This window comes from Halichoerus grypus, chromosome 7 (genome assembly GCF_964656455.1).
Source record: "Halichoerus grypus chromosome 7, mHalGry1.hap1.1, whole genome shotgun sequence".
Taxonomy (NCBI): domain Eukaryota; kingdom Metazoa; phylum Chordata; class Mammalia; order Carnivora; family Phocidae; genus Halichoerus; species Halichoerus grypus.
This window is the reverse complement of record NC_135718.1, coordinates 23,950,481-23,977,160: the sequence shown is the minus strand read 5'-3', so window position 1 is coordinate 23,977,160 and position 26,680 is coordinate 23,950,481. Positions and strand designations below refer to the sequence as shown.

The 26,680-nt window shown below is 42.2% G+C and overlaps 1 protein-coding gene across 1 annotated transcript in view; it reads left to right on the top strand.

Moving 5' to 3' along the window:
- SORCS3 (sortilin related VPS10 domain containing receptor 3) overlaps positions 1-26,680 on the top strand; it is a 578,941-nt gene that overhangs the window by 420,110 nt on the left and 132,151 nt on the right. The window contains exon 7 of the mRNA XM_078077136.1: positions 9,664-9,782. Within this exon, the coding sequence (XP_077933262.1) occupies positions 9,664-9,782 (119 nt within the window). The remainder of the gene's footprint in view (positions 1-9,663; positions 9,783-26,680) is intronic.

The window sequence follows — 26,680 nt, the reverse complement described above, 5'->3', positions numbered from 1 at the left end:
TGGAGAGCTTGTTAAAACACACATTCCGTAGTCTGACAAGCTCCCCGGTGCGGCTGATGGTCTGTGGACCCTACTCTGATCAGCACTGCGCTGTGCTAAGCTGTGGGGGGTATACAGATGAATAGGACACAACTGGGACTGAGAAGCGCACAGGGGAGGGGAGAGGCAGATAGATACACAGATTGTTATTGTGATTTAATGTGCTGAAAGCCACTGATCGTCTGACTTAAGTCTCCTGAAGAAAGTGCTACAGGAACCAAAAGGAAGGTGACCCCCACTGCTGAGGAGTAACCGCGGGCCACACAGAAGAGGCTGCATCTTGGGAGATGACTTGGATTTTCCCAGGAGGATGGTAGAAAGGGGGACGGGGACCTGTGCTGTCCAGTGTGGCAGCCACATCATCACATGGGGTTGCTGAGCACTCGAAACGTGCTGTCTGGATTGAGATGTGGCGTGTGTGCAAAACACGCACCAGGTTTCAAAGATGTACTATGAATTCAAGGATGGAAAATAACCCATTAATAATTTTTATATTGATTACATGATGAAATCGTAGTATTTTGGCTATTTGGGGTTAAATAAACTATGTTACAATTAATTTCACTTTTCGATGGACTTTGTAATAAAGGTTATTTGTGACTCCCATTGTATGTGCGTTGGACAGCCCTGCTCTAGGCTGGAGGGACTGCAGGTGCACAGCACAGAGGGTGGCTCTTCTGTATTGTGTGTGACATTGACCATCCTCTCTCTCAGCCTGGCTCCCACAGGCCAGAGAACACCCAATGTAAACTGGTCCCTGTTCTTGTTTTGATGTAGGAATCTCCACTCCAGCCCAGTCCTTGTCCCTTCTTTTTGGGAGTCAGACTTCCAGATTATGCTGAAGCCATTGAATTCTCTCTTGTCCTGGCAGGGCTTAAACAAGGCAAAGCCAGCCAGTTTGGTTAACAGCAGCGTGAAACCTGTTTCTGCCATGCAATTCAGGATTCAAATGACTTTTTCTCCCATTGTCTTCTAGAAGTCATTTTCCTCAGAATGTCCCCCGTGAATTCTCCTTACCATCCCCAGTATACCCTCAGACACATGCACACACACACACACACACACATACACACACACACACACACACCCTGCATTCTCCATCCAAAAGACAATTGGGTGTCACTAAAAGGGCATCACCTTGGTGCCATAAGAGTTGAGCTGAAGAATTAATTTGGTCATTTAGAAGCTGTTTGATCGTGGAGCACTTTCTTAACCTTTCTGTGATCCTTTGTCTTCCAGTGCTTTATATATTTGAAAAAAATCCTAACAAATATAAGAAGTATTTTTATTAGGTATTAGTTTTTTCATCGATGGGCTAATAAAGGTGTTACTGAAGAGTAAAATTTACAGTGAGGCAGATCTCAGTTCAGTGAACATAAGAGCAACAATTAAGAGTACCCCAAGGGGCGCCTGGTTGGCTCCGTCCGTTAAGTATCCCACTCTTGATTTCGGCTCAGGTCATGATTTCAGGGTGGTGAGATCAAGCTCTGCGTCAGGCTCTGCCCTCGGTGTGGAGTCTTCTGGAGATCCTCTGTCTCCCTCTGCCCCTGCCCCTGCTTGTTCTCTATAAATAATTTAATTAATTAGTAAGTTAATAAAATCTTTAAAAAAAAGAGTACCCCAGAATGGCAAGGGTTACTATGTGAAGTAATAAGTTTCTCTTCATTAGAAAGTCTCAAGCATAAACCATTTGGACGTTTCATTGGGACACTATAATAAGTGAACCTGGACATAGGCAGAAAGTTTTTGACATTTAGGCACCCTGTAAATTTCTAGAATCAAAGCTTGTAGCACATATGCCACCATTTCTTGTCCTGGTGTCACCATCACCTGTCATTAATCAATCCCTGCACTTTCTCGCTGAGCCAAGATAAAGCCCAGTATTTCTTAACAGACTCCAGGGAGTCATAAGTAATCAAACGGGCTTGGCACACAAGGCAAAACTATTAACTCTGTAGCCTAAACTTTGGGTTCTAGACACACAGAATATTGGCTCTTAAGCAACCTTCGATTATTGACTAGTTCAGTAATTTGAAACTATGTAACTCCAAGCTCTAGCAGTGTTCTAAGAACTCAGAGGCCCAGATGGGGGTGAGGTGTGGGGTTAAGTCAGTGGGATTGCAGAACTCTTGACTTCTATTCACCCAGAGCAGGTACACTACAATATACTTTCTGTATTGAGAACATAGGATTGTCTTTGATAAAAGGGTTCAGGGTTTGTTTTTTTTTTAAGTTGAAATAGAAAAAATTGCATCACTTTCAGAAAAGCACTAAAATGTACAACAACATTCCCAAGGTCACATAGATAACCAGGGATGATGACTGAACCAGAACATGGATTCTGGTCTAATTCTCAGACTGATTTTTCTTTCTTTTTTATTTTTATTTTTATGTTTTTAAATTTATTTGTGTGTGTGTGTGTGTGTGTGTGTGTGAGAGAGAGAGAGAGAGAGAGAGACAGAGGGCAAGCACAAGCAGGGGGAGCGGCAGGCAGAGGGAGAAGCAGGCTCCCCGCTGAGCAGGGAGCCCGATGTGGGGCTCCATCCCAGAACCCCGGATCATGACCTGAGCTGAAGGCAGACACTTACCGGACTGAGCCACCCAGCATCCCAGACTGATTTTTTTTCCATGTTTCAAATACATAATGGTTGGGATCATTGGTTCTGCTGTCAGTATGCCTGTGTATCAATCCCAGCTCTGTCATTTCCTAGAAGCTGTGGAACTCAGGCAAATCACTTAATTGTTGTGCCTCAGTTTCCTCATCTATGAAATGGGGATGATAACAATTTTAACTCTTTATTGGATTGTTGCCAGAATTAAATCAGTTAATACATGTAGCTCCTGTAATACTGGAAGACAGAGTGAGCATTCAAAAATGTTACTTCTTGGGCGCCTGGGTGGCTCAGTTGTTAAGCGTCTGCCTTCGGCTCAGGTCATGATCCCAGGGTCCTGGGATCGAGTCCCGCATCGGGCTCCCTGTTCGGAGGGAAGCCTGCTTCTCCCTCTCCCACTCCCCCTGCTTGTGTTTCTGCTCTTGCTGTCTCTCTCTCTGTCAAATAAATAAATAAAATCTTTAAAAAAAAAAAGTTACTTCTTGTGGTTTTCTTTGTCATCATCATTGTTGTCCTCATCGTCAGCATCATCGTCAACATCATCATCATCACTGTCCTCATCATCGTCATCATTGTCACTGTCATCGTCATCTTTATTATTGTCACCATTGGCATCATCTCGATCATCATTGTCATCATCATCTAGTCATCATTGTCATTGTCATCATTGCTGTGATCATCATCTAGTCACCATATTCAGTCAGGGTGAGTTTATTTGGCAATCGGAGTAGAAAGAGTCCTGAATGCAGTATCCAGAGTCCTAAGGTGTTCAAGATCACTGTGATTTGTAAATATCTGTAACTGCCAGATGCCTCCTGTGCCTTAAGAAAGCAGGCGACACTAGAGTTCTCCTTTGGGCCATTAGAAGTTTCACAAAAACTCTAGAACCATAGGGGCGCCTGGGTGGCTCAGTCGTTAAATGTCTGCCTTCAGCTCAGGTCATGATCCCAGTGTTCTGGGATCGAGCCCCGCATCGGGCTCCCTGCTCAGCAGGAAGCCTGCTTCTCCCTCTCACGCTCCCCCTGCTTGTGTTCCCTCTCTCACTGTGTCTCTCTCTGTCAAATAAATAAATAAAATCTTAAAAACAAAAACAAAAACAAAAAAAACTCTAAAACCGTAAGCACAATAGGCAGGAATGGAAGCTACCTTTTTCGATTCGTTGATTTTGTTTTTGGTACTTACCATGTCTCGAGAGCCATACAGGCATTTGCAGCAGTGTGGATGTCCCGCACACGGGTTAGCCCCACTCCTCAATCAAGGAAAAGGAGGCTTATGGAAGCTAAATAACTTTTCAAAGTTTCCTGGAATCTGCTTGTTTTTACTTATTTGCGTCAGAGAATTAATGTTATTATTCAAAATAAATAGCTCCTGGGTATTTCTCTAAGAGAAGGCCTGAGGAGCTGATTTGCTTTTTGTTCACAATTTTAATGCACTTTTTCAAATTTTGACAACATGTATATTACCCAAAGGGATGGAAGTTGAGTGAATCACGGAAAGTTTCTTTCTCTGAGGTGGCAAGAGGCAAGATGGCTAGGATAGTTTGAATATTTAGTAATCTCAAAGGCAAACCATTACCATAAGTCACAATATTATTCAACATAACAAAAAAGTTTAGGTTTTTGTTCTCCACTTCCTGGAACTTCAGGGAGTGCCTGACACTTGCAGCTTCATGTACACCTTGACCCACTACAAAAAGGAATGAATCAGTCAGTCTAAGACCACCCCTTCTTGCTATATGAGACCTTTGGCCCAACATCTGCTACGTGGGAAGGCGTGAAGGCTGGATGCACTAGGGAGATGTTCACACCTTCCCTAAAGGGTCTTCCAGTGCTAGAGCTAGTTCCAACAGGGCCAGATATTTCTAAAGTTACTGAGTAGATCCCTCTATTCACATGCAGGGAACAAAGCCTTTGACTTTTAACTTTTCTAAGTGGAGCAGTGACTACACCAGGTCTTCGAAATACACTAGGAAGACATTTGACATTTAGAAATACTTTAATCATCAGGGTAATGATTGACTCTCAACCACTGGGGAAATCACTGTCTAATTTTCTTACAGAGATATCCAAATGAGTTCTTCATTCAATCTGGTCTTCCTAGCTTTTCATTTGAGAACATTTCAAAGGAAAGGATAGAAAATACAAGTTCAAGGATATGGATTAATCAAAGTTAATCCATTAACATGTGATTATATAGTGCTTTCCATGAGCTTTGCCTACCTAAAAGACCATGTATAGTTTTTACTCCCTTTCCAGGAATTCCCTTCTCCATCTTAGCTGAACACAAAGGCTGCCTCCTCCTTTAAGTCCTTCTTGGTTATTCGAGCTCAGATATGTTTTTGTTTTTGTCTTTTTCTTGTCTGCACACCCAAAGTACTTCAAGAAATTAAACAGTGATATAATTTTGGAATATGACTACTAAGAGAACCTGTAATATGGCCTTTTGATTCTCCACAGTCAAACAGAACATTACCTGTTATTATTTGAAGATATGAGAGAGGCTGAGTGTTAAATTTCCTTCTATTTTCATAACAAAGAGATAACGTTTATTAATCTTTTTAAATGGATCCAACAATGTGTTAAGCATTTTCATACATGATCTCATCTAATCCTGAAGACAGTCGTTGGAGGCAAATGCTGACTTATGGGCATCTCACAGATGAAGAACCGTGCTACTTAGTCAAGGGTGATCAGCAAATAGCAGGTTCAGGATTTGAACTCAGCCCATTCTAGCTTCAGAGGCCTCGCTCTCAAACACCATGCTACGCTCAAGAGATCTGACCTTCAGGCATCTGGAGTTATTATTAAAAGCAAATGAAAAGGCCACAGGTGTTAGAAGCCTAGTTTGGGATTCAAGTTAAATGACAAATATCTTTCAGTTTCATCTTTGAATCTCCATGACTGTATCCGGCCTCATTTTAGGATAATGTCCAAAGCCCGAATTTGAGAACTTTCACAAATGTGAGGTTCTTGGTGTCCCCTGCTCACCTTTGACACCCAGAGTCCCTTGTCACCCTCAGTCACTTCCATCTGGTGGCCAGGCCTACCTGGTAATTTATTCTCCCCATTCCCCCCCGTTCTAGGTTCTCACCAGACATTGGGCGCCATAGCACTTACTATCATGTCTCTGTGTTTTGAAAAATAAAAACATTGAGACTTCTAATGTATGAGTCCAGCTAAAGACTGCAAGGCCCCTGAATTTTAAGTGGATTTGAAAAATTCATTTTAGAGCTGCTTTCCTGTTAAATTGGACCTTTCGTTCCATGCTGGGCAGTAGCAAGCAGGGGGAGAGCCAAGAAGTAGGATGAGTTTGGCACAATAGCTCACCTGCTGTGGGCCAAGGTTTAGGTAGGTTTTGATTTTGTTTGGGGTGGCCTTGAATACTCTTGGTTCTTTTTTTTTTTTTTTTTTTTCCGAAGTGTCCAAATGTGAGAGTGAATAGTAAATAGACAGGGGAAAATGAGCCTTGGCGGGGGGAGTACAAGCAGATGTCCTCCTGTGTGTACCTTTGATTCGCAGTGTAAGGAGCTTTCTGAGACCCTGGCTGGCAAGAAGGAAGCAGGTTGTCATGTCAACACTTGTGGTTTCTTCCTATGTGTTTACTACAGCTTTTCGCTGGGTTTTAGTGCCTTATTCTAGGAGAAAATTGCTAAGGCTTTGTGGGTCCAAGAGTATTCCTGGTGGGCAGGCCATGGGCTGCCCAGCCCAGCCTGGGCTTCTTGCCTTCCCTAGCCCTCTCGGCCAGAAGTGGAGAGCTAGGCCACTCCTGGCTCTCTCTGCGAACAGAGACAAAGAGGAAGGCACAGGCAGGCTGTACTTACAGAATGGCAAACAATCTGGTCTTGCTAATGGGTCAGGGAAGAGGGGGAAGAGGGTCTGTCTCTTCTCTGGAGAGGTAGGTAGGAACCAAATTACAGAGTAGAGCTAGGGAATGAGCAGCTCCTAGGGGTGTTTGGATGTAGGCTTGTTTTGTTTGGCTGTACAGTGTTTGGCCTGCACCCTGTTTTAAATTTAAAATAGCTGTCCATTTTTTTAAGATGTTATTTATTTGTTTGAGAGAGAGAGAGAGAGAGTGCACGCACATGACCCAGGGAGGAGCAGAGGGAAAGGGACAAGCCAACTCCGCACTGAGCACGATGTGGGGTTCGATCCCACAACCCTGAGATCATGACCTGAGCCAAAATCAAGAGTCAGACACTTAACCAACTGAGCCACCCAGGTGCCCCTAGCTGTCCATTTTTTAAAAAATCAGGCAACTTCACCTTAAAAAAATAGGGACAGTTAGATTTATAAAACACAGAACGTCTTATTCCTGCATGTCAGCGATCAATGGACACTGAGGAGCAGCTTCTCCTTGAAGAGTCCAGTGTTGGCCATTTTGCTGCAGTCCCCAGCACTCCTAGGTGATCCCTGACACCGAGGCTGTGCACCAGCTGCCATTTGTCATATTCATCCAGCTCATTTTACTCCTACACAGGATTTGTCTGGCTCCTTAGGCATTTGATTTTATTAGGCTTCTTGTAAAAAGCCTTCTGTTCTATAAAAAGACATTTGGGCTTTGTCCCAGGGCCCTCAGAGCTGTTTGAAAGCCAGGAGAGATGAGCTCAGGTTTGGGTTTTAGAAATGACTCTGTTCCTTGCCTCGGGCCCATGCAGTTTCCAGTCCATCACGCGTGTGTAGGCTAGTCATGAGATAGATGCAACAGGCCACACGGGTGAGAAGGCCTCGCCCCAGGCAGTCAGCAGGGCTTGTGGAGAGAAGGGGAGAGACTCTGGAAGCACTTCAGGGGCAGAATTATCAGGGCTAGGAACCACCTGGATTATATGGCACATGGAGGAAAGAAAAGGGAAGAGGCTTGCGCTCGTGGGCAGATGATGTGAGCGACCGCTAACGGAGAGAAGGAAGTAGATGTTTGACGTGTTCCGAGTAAGAATACCAACAAAAATAGACTGTGTTCAGCTCTGGACACTCAGGAAGTTGGAATATAGCCCATAATGAATTCATTTCTTACCCAAATGTGTTTCTTTGTTAAATTAGTCTCATGTGTATAAATAAATGTGTGGAATAGCTGGCTACAAATAATGTGATCAGCCCCCTCCTAGTCAGCAGGTACACTTGCCTTGCTCCCTGCTGTATTCCTAGTACCTGAGCAGTCCCCGGTACATTGTGTGTGTACAAGAAGGGCTCGGTGAAGCCACCAGTAAATTAATTAATTAAAGATAAAAGGGGATAATTTAAAGTACTCGTGGTTTAAACTCAATTGTTATAAATTTTTGCTTAGTTAAGCCTTTTGCCTTTATCTCTGCTGCCTGCGAGCGGCACATGACACCTGTGCACACCTGGGCACACATTCCAAGGAACAATCACATGAGACGCATATAGTGATGAACGTGGTTTTAGGTGATAACAGAGACTTCTCTGCTTTTAATACTAAAATGATTCCTAACTTTTCATTTTGGCCACTTACTATTTTTAAATACTGTTCAATTAAAACCATTTTATTTTATTTTATTTTTAATTTTTAAAAGATTTTTATTTGAGAGAGAGAGAGATCACGAGAGAGAACGGGGGTGGGAGGCAGGGAGAGAGAGAAGGAGACTCCCCAATAAGCAGAGAGCCTGATGTGGGGCTCGATCCCAGGACCCCGGGATCATGACCTGAGCCAAAGGCAGATGCTTAACCGACTGAGCCACTCACGTGCCCCAATAAAAACCATTTTAAAAGCCAATGTACATACAGGTTTCTTCACAGAGACTTACCTGTAGTTTTTCCTTAAGGAGCAAATAACTGAGTGGATTGTCTTTCTTGGATGACCCTGTGATCAGAATGAGAATGCATTTTATAGTCAAAAATTTTTCCCATTCAGCTACAGCTTCTGCCATCACGTTCCTGGGTTGCTTGAGGGGCTGTTCACCTGCTGAGATCTTCAGAAGATCTGACAAGTAATCATATAAGTTTTATAGATTTTATACAAGTAATAGGTGAATACATTCTAATTGTAAAAATAATAAAGATGTATATAATATAAAAAGCAAAGGTCCCACTTCAACACTACCTCTTCAAGTCCATTCTTTTCCTCCACAAGTAATCATAGCTAATTTTTTATGGGTTCCTTTAAAACTTTTTTCTGTGCACAGGGGCACCTGGGTGGCTCAGTCGGTTAGGTGTCTGACTTGATTTTAGCTCAGATCATGATCTTGGGGTTGTGGGATTGAGCCCCGAGTTGGGCTCCGTGCTCAGTGTGGAGTCAGCTTGAGATTCTCTCCCTCTCCCTCTGCCTTTCCCCTGCTCTCTCTACTTTCAAATAAATAGATAGATAAATAAGTAAATAAGTAAGTAAGTAAATAAGTAAGTAAAATCTTAAAAAAAAACCTTTTTTCTATGCACTGTGGCACAAACCTATACATTTATAAAGACAAAGCTTTTGGGGACTTGAATTGTATCATGCTATCATATTGGCATATATTTTGTCAAAGGTTATTTGGAAAGGAACAGGGACCTTAGAGAAATCAGCATGTGAATGTTTCTCTATTTAATTCTTTTAATTGCAGCTAGCCCTCTGTAATATGTGCACCTTGGTTTATTGAAATGTTCAGGGACATTTAGTCTGTTTCTGATTTTTCACTGCTGTGAACAATGCCACAGTGAGCATCTTTGCCCTTGGCTCTTTGGGAAAATATATGAGTATTTCTCTAGAAGACATTGCTTGCATTAAAATTGCTGGTTTAAGATATGTGCATTTGAAATTCTGATAGATATTTCCAGTTTGTTCTTCCAAAAAGCTACACCAGTTTACCCTTTTGCCAGTAGGATGTAAGATTAACTCTTTCCCCACTCCCTTGCCTCATCTAGATATTGCCATTTTTAAAATTATTACAACTCTTGTGAACGTGAATGAAATCTTGTTGTTTTAAACTGCATCATTGATTTCCCATGAGGTAGAGCCTTGGGTACTGATGAGAGCTTTGTCACCATATTTGCCCTTGTGTCTAAGTGCTGCTCTCCCTTTTCAGATGCTCACTACCTCACCTGCAGGATCCAGGAATGTGCCGAGACCACTCGCAGTGGGCCTTTTGCCCGCTCCATTGACATCAGTTCCCTGGTTGTTCAGGATGAATATATCTTCATTCAGGTGAGTCCAGAAAATGCAGTCAGTGGTAGAGAGGGGATGCTCAGGTGATGTCAGGAAAACGAGGGCGGCTTTCGTGCGGTTATGAAAATGTGGAGCTGGGGTGCGGTCCCTCCTTTGCTGCTCTGGCGACCCGTTCTCTGGGGCGATCCAAGACTTCTGGTGAAAGATAAAGGTGTTATGGGTCAGTATCATGTACAGAGGTCTTCAGTGGCCCACTGAATCCTCAGTTGGATTGCTGTTTTATTATACCAAAATGGGTCTGGAAATGACTAGGATGTGGTCTAGGGTTTGGAGGTTACTTAGAGCCACATCTCCCATGGGATCTGACTTTAAGTAGTTTATCAAAGCTCCATTCCATCTCTGTCCAAAGTGACCTGTCTAACTTGGGAATGAGAATCTCCAAGAACTGAAGCATCTCTAGGATTTTCTTTCTAGAACAATCTAGAACTCACTGAATTTTGCCCTCCCTTTCCAGTGCTGACTACTCCCCGATATGTCCCGAGTCCAAAATCCTACACTCCCAAGAACTCTGACTCACAGAGAAAGCTAGGTGTGATTCACATTTATAGACAGGCAAGGGAAGCCTTGTGTTAGGTGTTGAGTTTCCCTGGAAGGAAATGCAAAGGGCAAAAATGAGGAAAAACAAAAGGTAAAAGGTGATGTTCCACCAAGTGACTTATTGCGTGTGTGTGTGTGTGAAATCGAACTTGACCTTTGACAGCAGCTTTGATTTCCCCCACTCTGCCTTCCCACCCTTATTCTGTCCATTCCTTTGCAAACTGTTTTCTATAGGAACCTTGATCTTTGGAATCTTCTGGAGTTTGGTCAGACCTAAGCACCTGAATGACTTTCTCTGCCCTACTCCTGGTCTCTTAGTCCAGCTCAGCCCCACTTCCCCTTAGCTGGGGATGCCTCTCTTCCTCTGAACCCTTGCAGCTCTTCTTGTCTGCCAGTCCTCTAGCACATGGGCCACTAGGAATTGTTACTTAAATCTTAGTGGATTTGTCTTCTTTCTAAATTGCATTTTATACCCTCTGAGGATAGGGAGAATATTTTATACCCACATTTTACTCCTCATCCTTGGCCCTAACAAGAAGCCTTTGCAAATGCAGGGTGCTCACTGACTACTTGTTGTATTGATAAATTGTAGACAGAGGAGCTGCTTCTTTTAAAAAATTAGTTGTGTAGACTTTTGAGGGCTTGTAAAATACAGGAAAAGTAGCCAGCCATTCAAAAACCAGCTTGAAAAAGGGAGGGAAGAGAGGTCTTTGTGGCTCAAGAAAATCCCCGTTTCTTAGTTTGAGTAAAAGCCAAAATCTTCAGAATTTTTTTTTCCTAAATCTTGGCAGGTCATTGGCGCTATTATTTCCTTAATCATGAGTATGTATTGAACACATACAATGCAAAATAAACAGTATTAGGCATAACTCTTGGTTTTCTCTAGCTTCGGCCCTTGGCCTGCTTCTCTCTGCACCTGGTACTCACTGTCTGGGAGATCCTGTGGTCTTAAGTACCGCCTCCATGTCCTGATGACTCTCAAGTCAGGGAGTTGTACCCTCTGCCCTACACTGCAGATCTTTATGTCTAATAGTCATCCTGGTATCTCAACTTGGATGTTGCACAGCTAAAATAAAATCAACGTGTCCCCCTTGAACCTGACACACTGGTGGCACTGGTAACCCTCTACCAGGTCACTCGAGGTAGAAAACTACAGGTTTGTCTATGTCCCCAAATTCAGTGAATCCAAGCTCCTGCTCTTATCACCCTTAGTTATTTCTCAAATGTTTCCTTTCATTCCATTCCCATTGCCATGGTCCCAGTTTGAGGCTTTATTATTTCTTTATCTCTATTTAATTTTTTTCAAGATAGAAGCACAGAGATGATTTGTGAATTTACCAATCTGATTGCCCTTTCCTTAATGCTAATACTGCACATAATGATGAACATGGCAGAATCGTTTCTGGGAAACATGACTTAGAATTTAAAATGTTCAGATTTTTTAAAATTCATTTTTCCTTTTATTGCATAAAGTTTTCTGTAACTCTGCCGGCAGACATCCAGGTTTTTTTTTCTAACTATTCTGAGATATCTTTTATTATTATTAGACTGGAAGCCAGTAGAAGTTTTTTCTTTCATAAGCATCAATTTTTATTTTGTTTCAAAGAGATATGAGTTCCCATTAATCAATAAAGTTTTATTGATTGTCTGCTACATTTCAGGCCCTTGTTCTAAGAGCTGGGGATAAGACAGTGAACATAATAAAGTTCCTGCTCAAGTGGTGTTTATATTCTAGTGGGGGACAGGAAAAACATGTATATATATATATATATATATCCATATGTATGTGTATATATATACATAAGTAGATGTGAAAGACTGTAAAGAGTAGTGATTGAGATCCTAAAGTTTGAAATCCGATGGCCAACATTTATTCTTACCTCTGCAGGCTATACTTTAGCTGGGTGACCTTGAGCTGTGCTTCATTTGACTTATCTATAAAAAGAGGGTAATTACAGTACTCACTTCATGGGTTGCTGGGCAGATTCTATTTGTTAATTACATCTGTAAAGTGCCAAAACAATGCTATTTAAATGTTGCTCTCTATCTTTCTATCTATCTTGTGCTATCATCTATTTATCTTTTTACAAAATATATCAGGCAATGATAATGCTCTGGCTGAAAATTCCTGAGGAATGTGAATATTAAGTACCTGTAGGTGTTGTTTTATTTAGGATGACCTGAAAAGGCCTCATTCGGTGAGTGGCGAACCAGGAGTGGGTGGCAGAAGTCCGCAGTCAGAGGGGGACATAAAGCCAGGTGTGTTGGGCCCTGTACTTTCTTGAGCCCCATATGAGGATGTGGGGTGAACAGGTAGAGATTTGAGACTGACTTTTGGAGCAGAGGTGGTAGGGAGGCCAGGGCTGAGGATATAGGTTGGAAGGACGTCAGCATATTGATGTTATTTTTGAATTGCAAAATTGAAGTCACCAAGGGAGTAAGTACAGACAGAAAAGAGAAACAATGCAAAGACTAGGGCACAGGGCACTCTAATATTAGGGAGATGAGAAGGAAGGAGTAAACGAGACCTTGTCACAGAGTTTAGAGATAGCCACAGGATAGACCTAGGGAACTAGATCCCACAGGGCCCTGAAGGCTGTTTTAAGATTGTTTTTTGTAACCATGAGAGAGATGGGAAGCATGGAATAACAATGCTCCAAATAATGCAAAAGGCCAATACTCTTGAGAAAAACATGGAATTTCATCAACAACCAAATAAACACAGATGAAATGCTATTAGTTGCAACTATAATTTGGCTAAGTTTAAAACACAGTAAGAGCATGGCAGTGGGTTACACGTGAACAGCTGTGCCTCCAACAGGTACAGATCTGTGTCATTCGGCCAGCAGTAGCTAGTGAGTTCTTTCCTTCTCATCGGTGAGATTGGCCTTCGGCATTGATCAGTATGATAGCCATGGCTTAGTTCTGACAGTGTATGCCTAGTTTTTAGTTAAAATTGCTTCTTTAAAAAAAACTCATTATATGGTGTTTTCCTTGCTTTCCTGATGCTGTATTTCTTTGATAATTTTGAATATTTGTTCTAGCTACTTAACTTGATGAATTTAACAGAGAATCTTCTATTTTTGGATTATATCTATTGATTTCCTCTTGTGCGCAATGATACAATTTATGGATTTCCACACATTTCTCTTTCCTCCCCTCTCTCTTAAATTCCTCCCCTGGTTTTGGATGGTTGTATTATCTCTTTATTTGCTTTTCTACCTTAAAATATAATTCTGTTAGACTTAAATATTTTATGAAGCATGGCTGAACAAAGGTAGAAAAAGATAGCCTGTGTTTATGACCTGTATCCAACTCCAGTTTTGTTAATTAAATCGTTCAGAGCATTCACATTCTTCTGTGAACCATCATTCCTGCATTTATTTTGATTTTAGTTTTACAGGTAAATCTAGGCCCTTTACTATAGGTTTCCTATTTGTTTCTTGGTTGTCTGCAGTTTGTCCTTTAGTAAAGTTTTCAAGAAAGGTGAGTTCTTGAATGTTGAAAATATGTTTGTCTCTCCCTCTAGGCTATAAAATGTGTGTCATTTGCTTTCCATGAGACCTTTGCTCTATTAATTTATTGAATCTTACTGTGTCAGGCCAGCCTGATATTTTCCCTTTTAGGTGTCCTATTTTTTTTTTTTTTTTTTTTTTGCCCTTGATACCTAAAAGTCCTTTTAAAAATATATATTTGAATACTGTTTACTTTGTTAGTATATGTTTTGCAGTTGGTCATACTGTGTCAGTTCTTTTTCCTGAAATGTAAGTCTCATTCAGTTGGTTCAATTTCCCCTTCCTTTCTAATTTCTCAAAAGTTTCTGATTTATATTTTGAAATATGTATTGTATTTCAGTTTCATTATTTTGGTTCTCATCCTCCAGGACACTTAGGATGTGTACAATAGGCAGGAAAAGCAAAGGGGAGTCATCATTTCTTCCCTTCTAATCAGTTTTAACTCCCTGAGCAAAGTGATATTAAAAAAAAAAAAAAAAAAGTCTTACCCACATTGTTCATGAACAAGTAGTTAGCAGTGTCCAGGCTCCTTTTTACATTTTTTGCTATTATTGTTGAACTTCTTTCCTGAACTTTGCCAGCTTATATTTTATGACTTTTTGTTGTCTCAACATATCTACCCTTAGCTCTTGTATTTCTACTTTGAATTCTTCTCATACAGAGGTGATCTCCTCATCATACAGATTATTCTTAATCATAGCAGTGTGGTCACAATTTTCATTTGCTTCATGGGAGCAGTTTTTATTTTTCTGTTCCTTTCCCTCTCTTATTTTGTTATAATTCCTGTGCTGTTTTCTTTTATCTTTATGTTTTTAATTATTATTTGTTTTTTTCATGACATGAGCTCTTCCTGGACAGACTGTTTGAGGAGGTTCCTCTTGGTGATAGACCAGAGCTCTATTTCAGCATAACAAGAATCTTCTTTGTTTCTCAGTGAGGTTCCATATAACTCAGATAGTTTGTCTGTGAATGGGTTCTTCGCATAAGGTAAAACTGCCTGGTGGCTTCTTTATCCAGCCACACCTCTCCAGCTTCTTGAAACTGCTCAGTTCCCAGAATAGACCCACTGCCAATTCCTGGGCCACAGTCCCTTGGCCAAATAATAGATTGGAGGGAAATATCACCTACCCAGATGCCCTGATACCTTCCTTGTGCAGATAGCCCTCCAGTCCAAATAAAAGATTGTTAGTTTTGCTCCTTGAGAAATGTCATCTTTAGAGAATGCTATTTTTGTGGCTTGATCCAAGGTTTATAGCTGTAGGCATTTTTGCCCTGGTGCCTGTCTGTAACCTGTTTGTTCTTCACTGAATTTGGCTTCCTTTCCATATATATTGTGTTTCAGGGTTATATTTTCATTGAGTATAGAGTTTGTACCTTTATTTCTTGTTTTTCTTGTTGCTCCAAGGTGATTTATGAGAGGAAAAAGGAAGCACCATTATTACTTGGCTATTTAAAACCATTTATAAACCTTAATCATATATTTTCTGAAATGTCGCAATAGCTTGCTAACTGATTTTCTTGTTCCTAGACCTGCAACCCCCACCCCCAATCCATTTGCAGCACTACTTCCAAAGTAATTTATTTAAAACAAAAATCAATGTCCCTGCCTTCAGCGGCTGCTCATCACCTATAGGTTAAAATCTAATTTCCTTAACATTGCCTACAAGGTCCTTCATGATCTGGGTCCTGCATACTCCATCACCCTCATGGGAATTCCTTAGCCACTGTGGCTCCCTGTATACCTCTCTTGTTACATTTTAACCTTCCATAAACACTAAACCTGTTCAGTGTCCATACACACACGATGTCATTTGTTGCCTAACATGCCTTTCTTACATGAAAAACCTGCTTGGAATGTCCCTTTACTAGATAAACTCATCCTTAGATTCAATTTAGGCATTGCTATCTGTAGAAAGTCTTCCCTGACATCCTCAATAGGGGTTGCACGAAGCTTCTTTGCTGACTACTTACCCATATGTATTATGTCTCCCCAGCCAGGTCTGTAAACTTTAAGAGGAACAGGACTATGTCTTATCCATCATTGTTTCTCCTGCACTTAGCATAATGACTGGTACTCAATAAATGTTTGTTGAACTGAACTGAACTGAGAAGATAAGACACCATCCTTTTTCTCAGGGAATGCAGTTAGTTATCTTTTTAAAGCAAGGGAATCTTGTTTCTCCAACTAACAATATAAGACAACTTAGGGTAATTGGCAATTGTTCACTGCATAAGAAATGACCATATGTAGAATGTCTCTGCATTTTTATAAAACTGCTGTCCGACAATTATCCATTATGCTATTCAGTACCATTTTTATATTCATTCATTTAAATATATTAAAATACAATCAGCCCAGTGGGGAACACAGACAGCTAAACAATTATAATGTGGCGTGATGAGAGCTGTATTAGTGCAAAGCACATGTTGCTCTTGGAGTAAGCAAGAAGAGCTTCGGGAGGAGGGTTAGTACAAGCTTCCCGACAAGGGAGACTAAGAGTACCAGTTAGGTAGGTGAAGGAGAAAGAGCATTCCAGGCAGAAGGGAGGCAAACATAAAGTTAAAAAAGTGAGAGAACATAATGTACTGGGACCTTTATCCAAGGACAGGTATAGTTGTGGGAGGGAGTGAAGTGGCAGGAAAATCAAGTAGAAGGTTGTCCAGGTGAGGTGAACCTTTTCTGTTTCCTTTCATGAAATCTGGGTAACTTCGTGTTTCTCTCTTTACAGTGCTAAGAAGCTCAGAACTAATTTTTTGTCCATTATAGCAGCTTCCCTGCAGCTAGCTGTGTGGTATTATTCTTCCTTTCTCCTACTGGCCATTTGTGATCACGTGGCTGCTTTCTTTTACCTATTTATTTTTTGTTGTTGTTTATTGCTTTTTTTTTAATTATTGGAAGCCATCTCAGAGAAATTTCTGAAATCAGTGTGAATTTTTAATCTTTTTTGGAGGGTCTAAGTTTTGAAAATTGAAATGGGGATCAGGAAAGGCTTTATGGGGAAGGTCAGATTTGTACTGCAACGATTAATATCTATCTCAGAAGCAAGGAAAAGGCAGGGATTCCTCATTCTGTTCATTGAAATAAAGCTGCCTCAGAAGGCTTTTGTGAGGGTAGAAAATCCTCAGACCAATAGTAGCTTCTCCTCCAGGGTTTAGACCCACAGATTTATATCTGCGCAAGGAAGGTATCAGGGCATCTGGGTAGGTGGTATTTCCCTCCCCTGCCAGCAATTTACTAAAGAATGATCTCAAAAGAAGAAGCTGTCATGTGTCAAGGCTCAGGTCCAGCCTGCCCCTCATGGGTGACATCTCCAGGGAGCTCCGCTAAGGCAGAGCTGGTCGCTGAGGACTGTGTATTTTCTGAAGGATGCTTGCCGTGGCTCCAGAGTTTGGCTTTTAAATGGGAACCTTGTAGAGCCACTTGATTTTCTTCTTTGCCTACAGTCTGAGCAGCTGAATAATAGCTGGGTGGGCATAAAGGGCTCTGGTGGCTTTGGTTTTTCATAATTTTAAGGGATTTATTCACTTGAATTTTCTGGTTTTGTGGAGTATTGATATCCCTTATTTTGTTTTAGTGCCATCAGACACCTACAACTGAGGAAAAATCTCATAGAAAAGGATGCCAGTCGATCCCCTCAGTCTTTCCAGCCTTTTTTGCCAAATGTGTTTTTTGGCAGTTTTTACATTGATTATTAGGGAACTTGTCTCAGGAGCTACCGAAAAATGGAAGAAGGTCTCTGGCCCTCTTAACCTCTCCTTGAATAGAGTCACTTAGCTTTTGTTTGCTCTGCATGTCAGGGTTCTTAATACCTTTTTCATTTAACAAAAGCCATCTGCCGCTAAGACATGTTTGAAAACCACTGACTTTCTGTAGCACCGTTGGCTCCATGGGTCAAAGGTCAGATGTTTCTGTGTGTGGACAACTGAACCACCAGGGATTCAGGTGACACACAGTCCCATTTCCTTTCTCTGCAAATTAATAAATAATACGTATGTGTGTAAGGCATACTTATTTACCCATGAGTGAGTCATACACAAATGTATATGTGTTCGAGAGTAAAGTTTAAATAACCAAAAACCCAGGTAACCTCTTCATAATAAACTTCCCATGACATTCATTTTGCGTAAAAAAATTCACCCTCAAAAAAATTTGCCCTTCTAAAGGAAAGCTCCTCATGCCCAGTTATTTCTTTTTTCTAAACATGATGAGTTTTGATTCTGTATCTTGTATGTGGTTGAAGGGTCCACATACTACTCACATGGCTCCTACAGTTTAGGAGAGACCCCAAGGTTCTGCCTCACCTTTTATTGTTCTGTTGACAAAGAGGTAAAGGTAGTCATCTTGATGGTTTTGCTTGAGGGGACCTAGTGTTTGATCTCCTGCTTTCAGCTGAGCTGAAGACGTACAGAACACTGTGAAATTTGTTAATCTGTCAATGCCTTTTCTGTGCAGGGTGCCCCAGGCCTGGGGTTTCATAGTGAAATCAAAAGGAGCTAATCCTTCCCAGAAGAGCCCTTGTTTTAATGGGAAGGTGTCTGCCTGAAATGTCTCCGTTCCACATGGATAAAAGAGAAATCGGCTTTCCTCTGTAGGGGCGGGGGGGATACAGATAAGTTGGTTTCTATGTTCTGAGCCAAGAAGGCTGGAAATCCTGCCTTTTCTCCTTATGGAGTAGCTTTTCTAGTGATTATCCTGGAGAGTAGGTGGTTCAGCAGTGGTAGCTTTACAATCCCTTCAGTGATAGGATTCATGCCCTGGCTATTAGGGAGTGTGATGAAGAAATAAGAACAGAGCCTTAATAAGCCATCTTAAGAGAATTGTGTGTCTTCACTGAACTACACGGAGCCTGGCCTCACCCCTCTTCATGGCACATGAGGTGGCCTTCAATGTAATAAAGATTCATTCACTCACTGAACAGAGTTTCATTGTGAGTGCAATTGTATTAAAAAAAAAAAAAACAGGTCTGATATAGGTATCTAAAACACAAGAGACAAACACAGATCCATAATTAAGATATGAACAAACTACTCCAGAGGCATGGAGAAAGCAGAAAATTCAAAGGGAAGGCCGTCCCCACTCTGCCAAATCCTTCTCAACATCCACAGCTAGACCAGTATCAGTGTATAGATCCAACTTTCAACTCCTGGTAATGTTGTGTCGATGTAGGCAAAAAAGTCCCCTCTGTAGCAAGGAATCCTGTGGGCGGAGCAGTGGGATACAGAAGAGGGGTCCTGGCATAATTCCAGTAAGTGGAGCCAGTCAGTAATTTGGATACAAGTTGCTGTTGTTCAGAGTTGAAAGGTGTTGTAGAAGTATTAGCAACTAGTAAGTACTAGTAGCTAGTTAACATATTTCTTGAGGTCCTAGAAGTATGCCAGGTGCAATGGAGCATGACAGGGCTGGAATAGAAGACGTTGTCCCTGCTCTCAGGCAGTTTATGGTTCAAGTAGCTGGTGGTCTGATGTGGGGCAGAGGACCCTGAACTCGGGGTTATAGTCAGGGTTCTGCCACCTACCAGCTGGGGAACATGGGGCTGCTCACTTGGACTTTGAGAACGCTAATTTTCTCATCTCCGTAGAATGGAAGGATGCCCCTTGCCCTTCCTAAATTGAAAGGTTTTTGTGAGGAGCAAGGGAGATACTAATGGCTTTGAAATGCTCTGAAAGCTATAGAGCCCTATCAAATGCTAGAATCAAGAGATTAATCCACATGCAAAAATCAGCCTCCCTACTTTTGTGTATGCACATTCTCTTTTAAGAGTTTTTAGGGGCACCTGGGTGGCTCAGTTGGTTAAGCATCTGCCTTCGGATCAGGTCATGATCCCAGGGTCCTGGGATCGAGTCCTGCATCCGGCTCCCTGCTCAGCAGAGAGCCTGCTTCTCCCTCTCCCTCTGCTGCTCCCCCTACTTGTGCTCCCTCTCTGTCAAATAAGTAAATAAATAAAAACCTTTAAAAAAAATAAGAGTTTTTATAAGCTGGTCATGGAAAAGATTTCTAAATCTTTTCCCCAAATTCATTTTGTAATTATTCATGGATTCAGCTCATGTATTGACATATATGCATGATAAAATCTTCCCACATACCTTCCATAGTGCTAGTTATCAAAGAAACCAACTTCTCATGATAGATATGTGACTGTAGATATGCTGGGGTTTAATTCTCTTTCAAGACTCTTGTACCTTCTTGTAGCATGTTGGTCCCCAACTCCCCTGGGTGTTGATGGTTTAGGTTCCTCGTTTAGGCACCAGTGTGGGAGGTAGCAAAGCCTCTCTGGCATGGCTCCTGTATCCCAAATAGTTCCCTTTCTGACCGAAAAAAAAGCCCTGAGGCAGAAATTAATAGAGTGTAATGATTCAAAGAAAACTATTTAGCAATATTTTAAATGATGTTATTTTGGCCTTAATGGGAGAGATTTGAATGTTAAATAAATAGCAATTTCATCATTAAGGACACATTTACAACACAGGAGTTTAAAGGAAAATGAAAGAGTTCCAGAGACAGTCTTCAAAAGAAATTCAATAAAGACATCTTCAGGTGAATATTCTTGAAGCCCTTTCAGAATCTTAAGTGAGGTGTTTTCAGCAGCCGGCACTAACGGAGGTTCTTTAAATAGCACGTTGCTGGGATGTGTCTATACAGACAGTGATTTCCGTGGCTTGATGTAAAAGTTACTGCTGGTATTTGAAATACTTCCATGAATAAACACAAATTAGTGAACTGATTGGGAAGTTACGATGTTTAGTTGATCTTGGTGTTGAAGAGGTGCTACCGCACGCCCTTCTGGCTCATGTCTGCTCAGCAGCTAGCCGTGTGCAGAGGTGACCTAGTGTCACCTTGCCCCCGCTGCACTGTGAGCCTCTTGCTTTTTGTTCTGGGCTGATTTCTCCCCAAATGGGATGCTCGCGAGAGACCCCTTAGCCATCCTGGTGGAGATACAAACCTTGCAGTACAAAGGTGGCAGAATCCTCTGGGCCAGTTAGACCGGGAGTCGGGAGCCAGTGGATAAATACTCCTCTCTTCCTGTCAGGAGGGCAATATGGAGCCTCATTCTCTGTGGGTCTTCATAGGGTCCCCAGAGGGATGGAGCCCCAGTTACCCATAGTAATAACCAGTTCAGTAACACTCCTTGGGATTTTAACTGCTTTTCCTCCCTCCTTGTTTCCTACTTTCTAGTTCTGCCACTTCTGTTCCCTAGGATCATTTCTCAACCACAAACAAAATAGCCCCCCACCGAAAACAAAACAAAACAAAATAAAATTACCTGTGTAACAGCCATTGTCTCGGGCTCTACATTTCCAGGCAGAGGGAACCCAACTCAAGGAAACTAAGAGACTCTCAAATTTATTGAACCCCTACTGTGTATCCAGTATTGTGAATAGATTGAACTATCCAAGAAAAGTAGAAAGAATCATCTTCATGCCCATATAAAATTTCTTAATCCAAACACCCAATCCCATCCCTTCTAACTTCTCAGGGACCTGGCTTTACCTATTATCCTTCTTCCCCTATCTCTTTAGTGTATTCATTCTTATTTCAGACTTCCCATCAGTACTGAAATAGTCAAAATATCTACTCTCCTTAAATTAAAAAAACAAAACTTTCTTTGAACCCCATGTTCCTCTCTATAAATATTCCATCTTTCGTTCACAACCAGATTTCTTAAGAGCTGTCCATATTTATTATCCCATTTTCTCATTTCCTTCTCTTTAACCCACTTGAGGCTGACTTCTGCCTTGTCCACTCCATTGAAATTACTTCTGCCAAGTTCATCAACGATGTCTTTGAATTCTATCCAGACAACACCTCTCCATCATTCACTTAGTGGACCCGTCTGCAGCCCTGGGGTCTCTTGCCTGTTGTGCTTCCCTGAGCACACCCAGCTTTGCTCCTTTCACAGTGTGTGCCTCAGCTTCTCCTCCTTCCTCTCTGGCATCTTCTTCTTCCTCTCCTACACTGGGGCCTCTTCCTCTGCCCACCCTTTAAATATGGGCTTTTCTCAGAGCTTTTTGTAGGTTCCCTTTCTCTGCTCTCTCTGAGCAATCCCATCTATCTCCTTGATCCTTCCAGCATGGCATCAATTACCATCCAGATGCTGACGATTCCCCAATGTCTCCTGCTGAGACACAGAGGCTCCAGGAGGGGCTCTTTATTTACAGAAAGCCCACCAATCCTCGAGGCTTGGTGATCTCTTCGCTCCATTCAGGGCTTTGCTGTGCACGTGTCCCTAATGAATGATGAAGACTTGTTTTTCCCCAAGAGATCTGCGGAAGCTCCATGAAAGTTACAATCCTTGTTACTCGCTAGGCCAGCACAGCAAGGACTCTTTTTCCTTACTCTGAGAGAATTGTTCTGTCATCTGCCCCATATTATAACACAAGTATTTGCTCTTCTGGTAGTACATGAATGGGATATGTCTGGCTCCTGGGTGTCAAATTGTTTTCATTTTGTGTATCACCTTTGGGTAATTAGTAATAGCTGCATAGAAGGCTGTGTTGTGGTGGTTCAGTAGGAAAGACTGCTGCTGTTAATTAGTAGTGTCTCCATGGGCATGAGAAGGAAGAGTCGTGGCATGGATGCTGTGTGCAGTATATTTTATAGGAAGGGTGGCGCTCGTCTTGTTTAATTATCCAGGAGCCTCGTAAGATTAGATGCAGCCTGTGCGTTCTGGTCTGAAAAGCGGTATGTTGTCCAGGGGACCACAAGGGTTTCTGTAATTCAGCCCAAAAGAGTGAGATCAGCCACGCTCAGTCTCTTCCACGATTTGAAAATCTGCAATTTCCTGGTTTCAAAGCAGCGATGCATCAGAATGCTCTTTCCATGTAACCTCACCACCAGTTTTTACCCACCCATCAGCCAGCTGAAAGAATGGTTGCCACGATTGATTTGTGGTGTCTGATTTGTGTGATTTATTTCCTGCCAAATGTATGACTGCTAAGTGTGTATTTTATTTTTTTTATTCTACTTTAATCTTCATAGGATCTGGGTGTGATGGTTATTATTCTCGTTATTGTTTAATGGAGAATTTCAGAGAGGTTTAGAGCATCCCCCTTTGTCCTAGAGCTCAGTGGATGGCAGGGTCAGGATATGACATCAGAGCTGCCTGGGCTCATAAGGGATGGCAAAAGAGGACAGTAATCCATTTCTCATTTTGTTTTCCCAATCTAAAGATCTTTACATTAACCCTGCATAGCTGGTTTTCCCAGAAACTTTTCTGGATGCTGTAAAAGTGAAAAAGAGGCAGCTGTTGCCCCCGTCGTGGTGGACACCAGGGGCAGGGAAGGCTTACTCCCTCCTCGTTCAGTGCACTGTTTGTCAGGATCTGTTTCAATTTTGTTTCAGATCAGAAACTTTCTGCACCATTAACCCAAGGAGGGCTTAATGGGATTCAGTACAATGTAATCATGCCCGCACCTCTGAGAGTGGTCCCTCGGATACACTTAGAGGATTATTCAAACACTCATCACTAGGGTGCAGAGGGGGTGAGTGGCAGCATGGTTAATCATCATTACCATCCCTGGCTCCACTTTCTTCAGCTTTCCCCACTTACCTTGTACCTCTTGCTGTGAATTATCCAGTTTCCATCATGTGCTTCTGGGCACAGCTTCTCTTGAGTCCCATCCCTGGGTACAGAGGAGCTACTGAATCATGACCCAGCTGGGTCTCCCCATTGTCCTTCTCTTCCAAGTCCCAGTAAGTTCCCCACACCCTCTCTTCTAAGCAAAGCTCCCAGGAGGATGCCTTTCCTGGGGCCTTCCCCTATTAAAGATAATTGTATTGTAAAAACGACAGTGCTAATAATACAGGCAGTTGGGCTGTGGACTGAGAAGACTATTAAGTCCACTCCTCTCCCCATTTCCATTCTAACTAGGATACAGATCTATTTATTTCAGAGTTTCAGCTTTTAAAAATTTTAATCGCTCTGCCTTTAACTCTCTATCTAGCTACTGCGGTAAACAAATGCTTTGGATTTCTGCAAGCAACTTTTACGAATCTGATTCTAAAAGCCCCCGTGATCAGTCAGAACTAAAGTCTTTTTGGAGTTTAATAGTGGCAGAGCCAGTGGCTAGTCAATCAGCTTAATTTCATTGAGCACCTACTATGTGCTCCCGGCGGTGATAGGTTCTGTCTGAAACAGAAGGATTGACCGTCTGTTCATTCATCCATTCAACAAACATTTGTTGAGCATTTAATGTGTCTCTGTTATTCTAAAGAAGGGAATATAATGGTAGACAAGACTGACAATGTTGTTGTCCTCTTTTTGTTTCAGACTAGGTGAGGGGGTAGGACTCTATGGCCTGACACTTGCCCTGAGCAGTGTTTAAAAACTCTTGAGAAAGTGCTAGGCTTTTTCTCAGAGTAAGGGAGACCCATGAGGCATGATATGATCAGGGATGCTTTTCTGGAGAAGGCAAGGTCCAAGCTAGGTCTCCAAGTGGAGAATTGACTTGAGGAGTCTAAATTTAGGACCAGCCAGTGTTCTAAGGAAGAGACCCTTCCGTGGCAAGAGACAGTGTGCCACAGGATGGGCTGGGCAGGTCAGTGGAGGGATCGGGGTGGGCAGTACAGCATTCCTGGGTTTAAGTCTGGTCTCACCATTAACTCACTCAGTGACCCTGGGCGTGATCATCACCTTTGCAAAACAGATACAGGTGGAATAGATCTAGTTAAAGGAGCATGAGGGACTGTTTGAACTCTCCCACACACTCAGCCTCTTCGTCACCCATTGTGAACACCTCCAAGGCATCACTGTGGGATTCCAGAACTCCATGGAATCCAGTTTGGAAGGCAGTGGGGTGTATGACTCCAGAGTTTCCTTCCAACTCTACCGTTCCACAAGTCTACTCACTCTCCAGGATGCTCCATTTAGTTAAACATGGATGGGCAGGGGACTGTTATTCAGAAGTATTTCCCAACTCATTTCTCCAGTGTCAGAAGCAAAACAAAAGATATTTAGGATGTAGCTAATCCCTTAAGAGAGTTGCTGAACCATTCTTTCCTCCTTTCCTTTCACATACATCTACTGAGGGCACAAGGTGGAGATAGTGCCATAGATGAAAAATTAAAAAGCAAAAAAGTAAAGGTTCCTGCCATGGGGCGGGGGGGGGGGGGGGGTTAGTCTAGTGAGAGAGAGATCATACATATGCAGAACAATGAAGAAGAAAAATAATTACATGCTGTGATCCATCAGTGAAGAAATAAACAATTGCGAGAGCTGATCATAGCAAAGAAGGGACTTCATTAATTCATTTACTCTATTGTCCATTAACAAGTATTTTTGGAGTTACTGCTATCCACAAAGCACGGAACCCTACTTCGGAGCTTTGGTAGTGAACGAGACAAACCCCAGTCCTCTTCTCATGGGAGTTTACAATTCACATGGATTCTCATCTCTGATAGTTATTAGGAGGCAACAATAAAATAATATAAGAGCACAAATTAAGAGAAAACTATGAGCACGTGTGCCTGTGTGTTTGTGTGCACACACACATGTGTATGTGCCTTTAAAATACCTCCCGATTTTGCTTTTGAGATGGGGACATATGAAGTGATTTCGTGACAGGTGGATCTGCACGCACTCTTCCCTCCCCCTTTCTAAACTGGGAGTCAGAAGGTCTGAACAGAAATCAATCCCAGCAATTTATTTTTAACTTCTTTCTCCTTAGCCAGGATTGATTTTTGTCTTTGTGATCAATGGCACAGAGAATAGCTCCATGGCCCGAGCAGCTGTTCAAGCGCTCGGTCTGGTCGGCCCCACGTCTATCGAACAGAACATTAGAAGCCGATTATGGAAGTAATAGAATGAAGATGTTTGAAGGATGGGCCTGATTACCCCTGCCTTCCTGTGAGGAGTGCCTGCAGGCAGGGGGCTGCAGGGCTGGGAGACAATGGGACACCTCCCGCCTCTCCCCGGTGGGCAGAAGGGAGCGGGAGGAAGTAGGGAAGGACAGGGAGGCACTGGGGATTCACCTTCCCTTTGCCAGCCTGTCTCCCTCCCTCCTTTCCTTTTTAGCTCTCTCCTTTTCTTCCTCCAACTATTTCATCTTTACTACACCAACTACTATTAGATTTGGGTCTGCAAGTGAAACATCTGTTGCAATATAGAAAAAAAAAAAAGCTGATTGGCTCTTTTCCTCTCCATGCTTCTTAGGCTTTAAAGTTGTCTGATTCTTTCATCTGTATTCTCTCCTTCCTTGTTTCCTCTAATCCAGTGTGTATGTGACAGGACCATAAACTTAGCCACTTCCCCTCTCCCTGTGGCCTTGTGACCTCTAGAGGCCAGGCAAGATTGCTTTCGTCTTCTCCCCTGAGAAATGTTTCCGGAAGGGACACACACCTTGTTATAATGCGCAGTGGTGATTCCTACAAACGCAGTTAGAATGGGGAGTCTGCAGCCCCCAAGGCCTTCTGTCCGATTCTCTGGAATAAATGTGTGCGGTTTTACTGCCTGCCACGGGTGGCGATTGCTTCCAGATTGCAGTAGGGAGAAATAATCAAAGTGCTCTTAATATGATTGTGTTTATTATTTCATTCTGCGATGTAATTGCTTCTTAGGTATTCTGTGTGTGCGCGGGACGGAAGGCATGGGAGTGGTGGCTTCCTTACTTCCTCTGAAATGTCTGATGGGAGTCCTCGGGAAGTTGATTAACAGAACCCTTCCATATAAGAAACACTATAATTCTCAGCATTTTCTTATTTAAGATTTGTCCTCTGCGTTCATCTGTGATTTTTACCTCCTGGCTAATTTTCTTATTGAATAATCTGTAGTTCTTGTGGAGTCAATTACATATAATGGTAATAGCTAACACTCACTGAGTGGCTGGTGT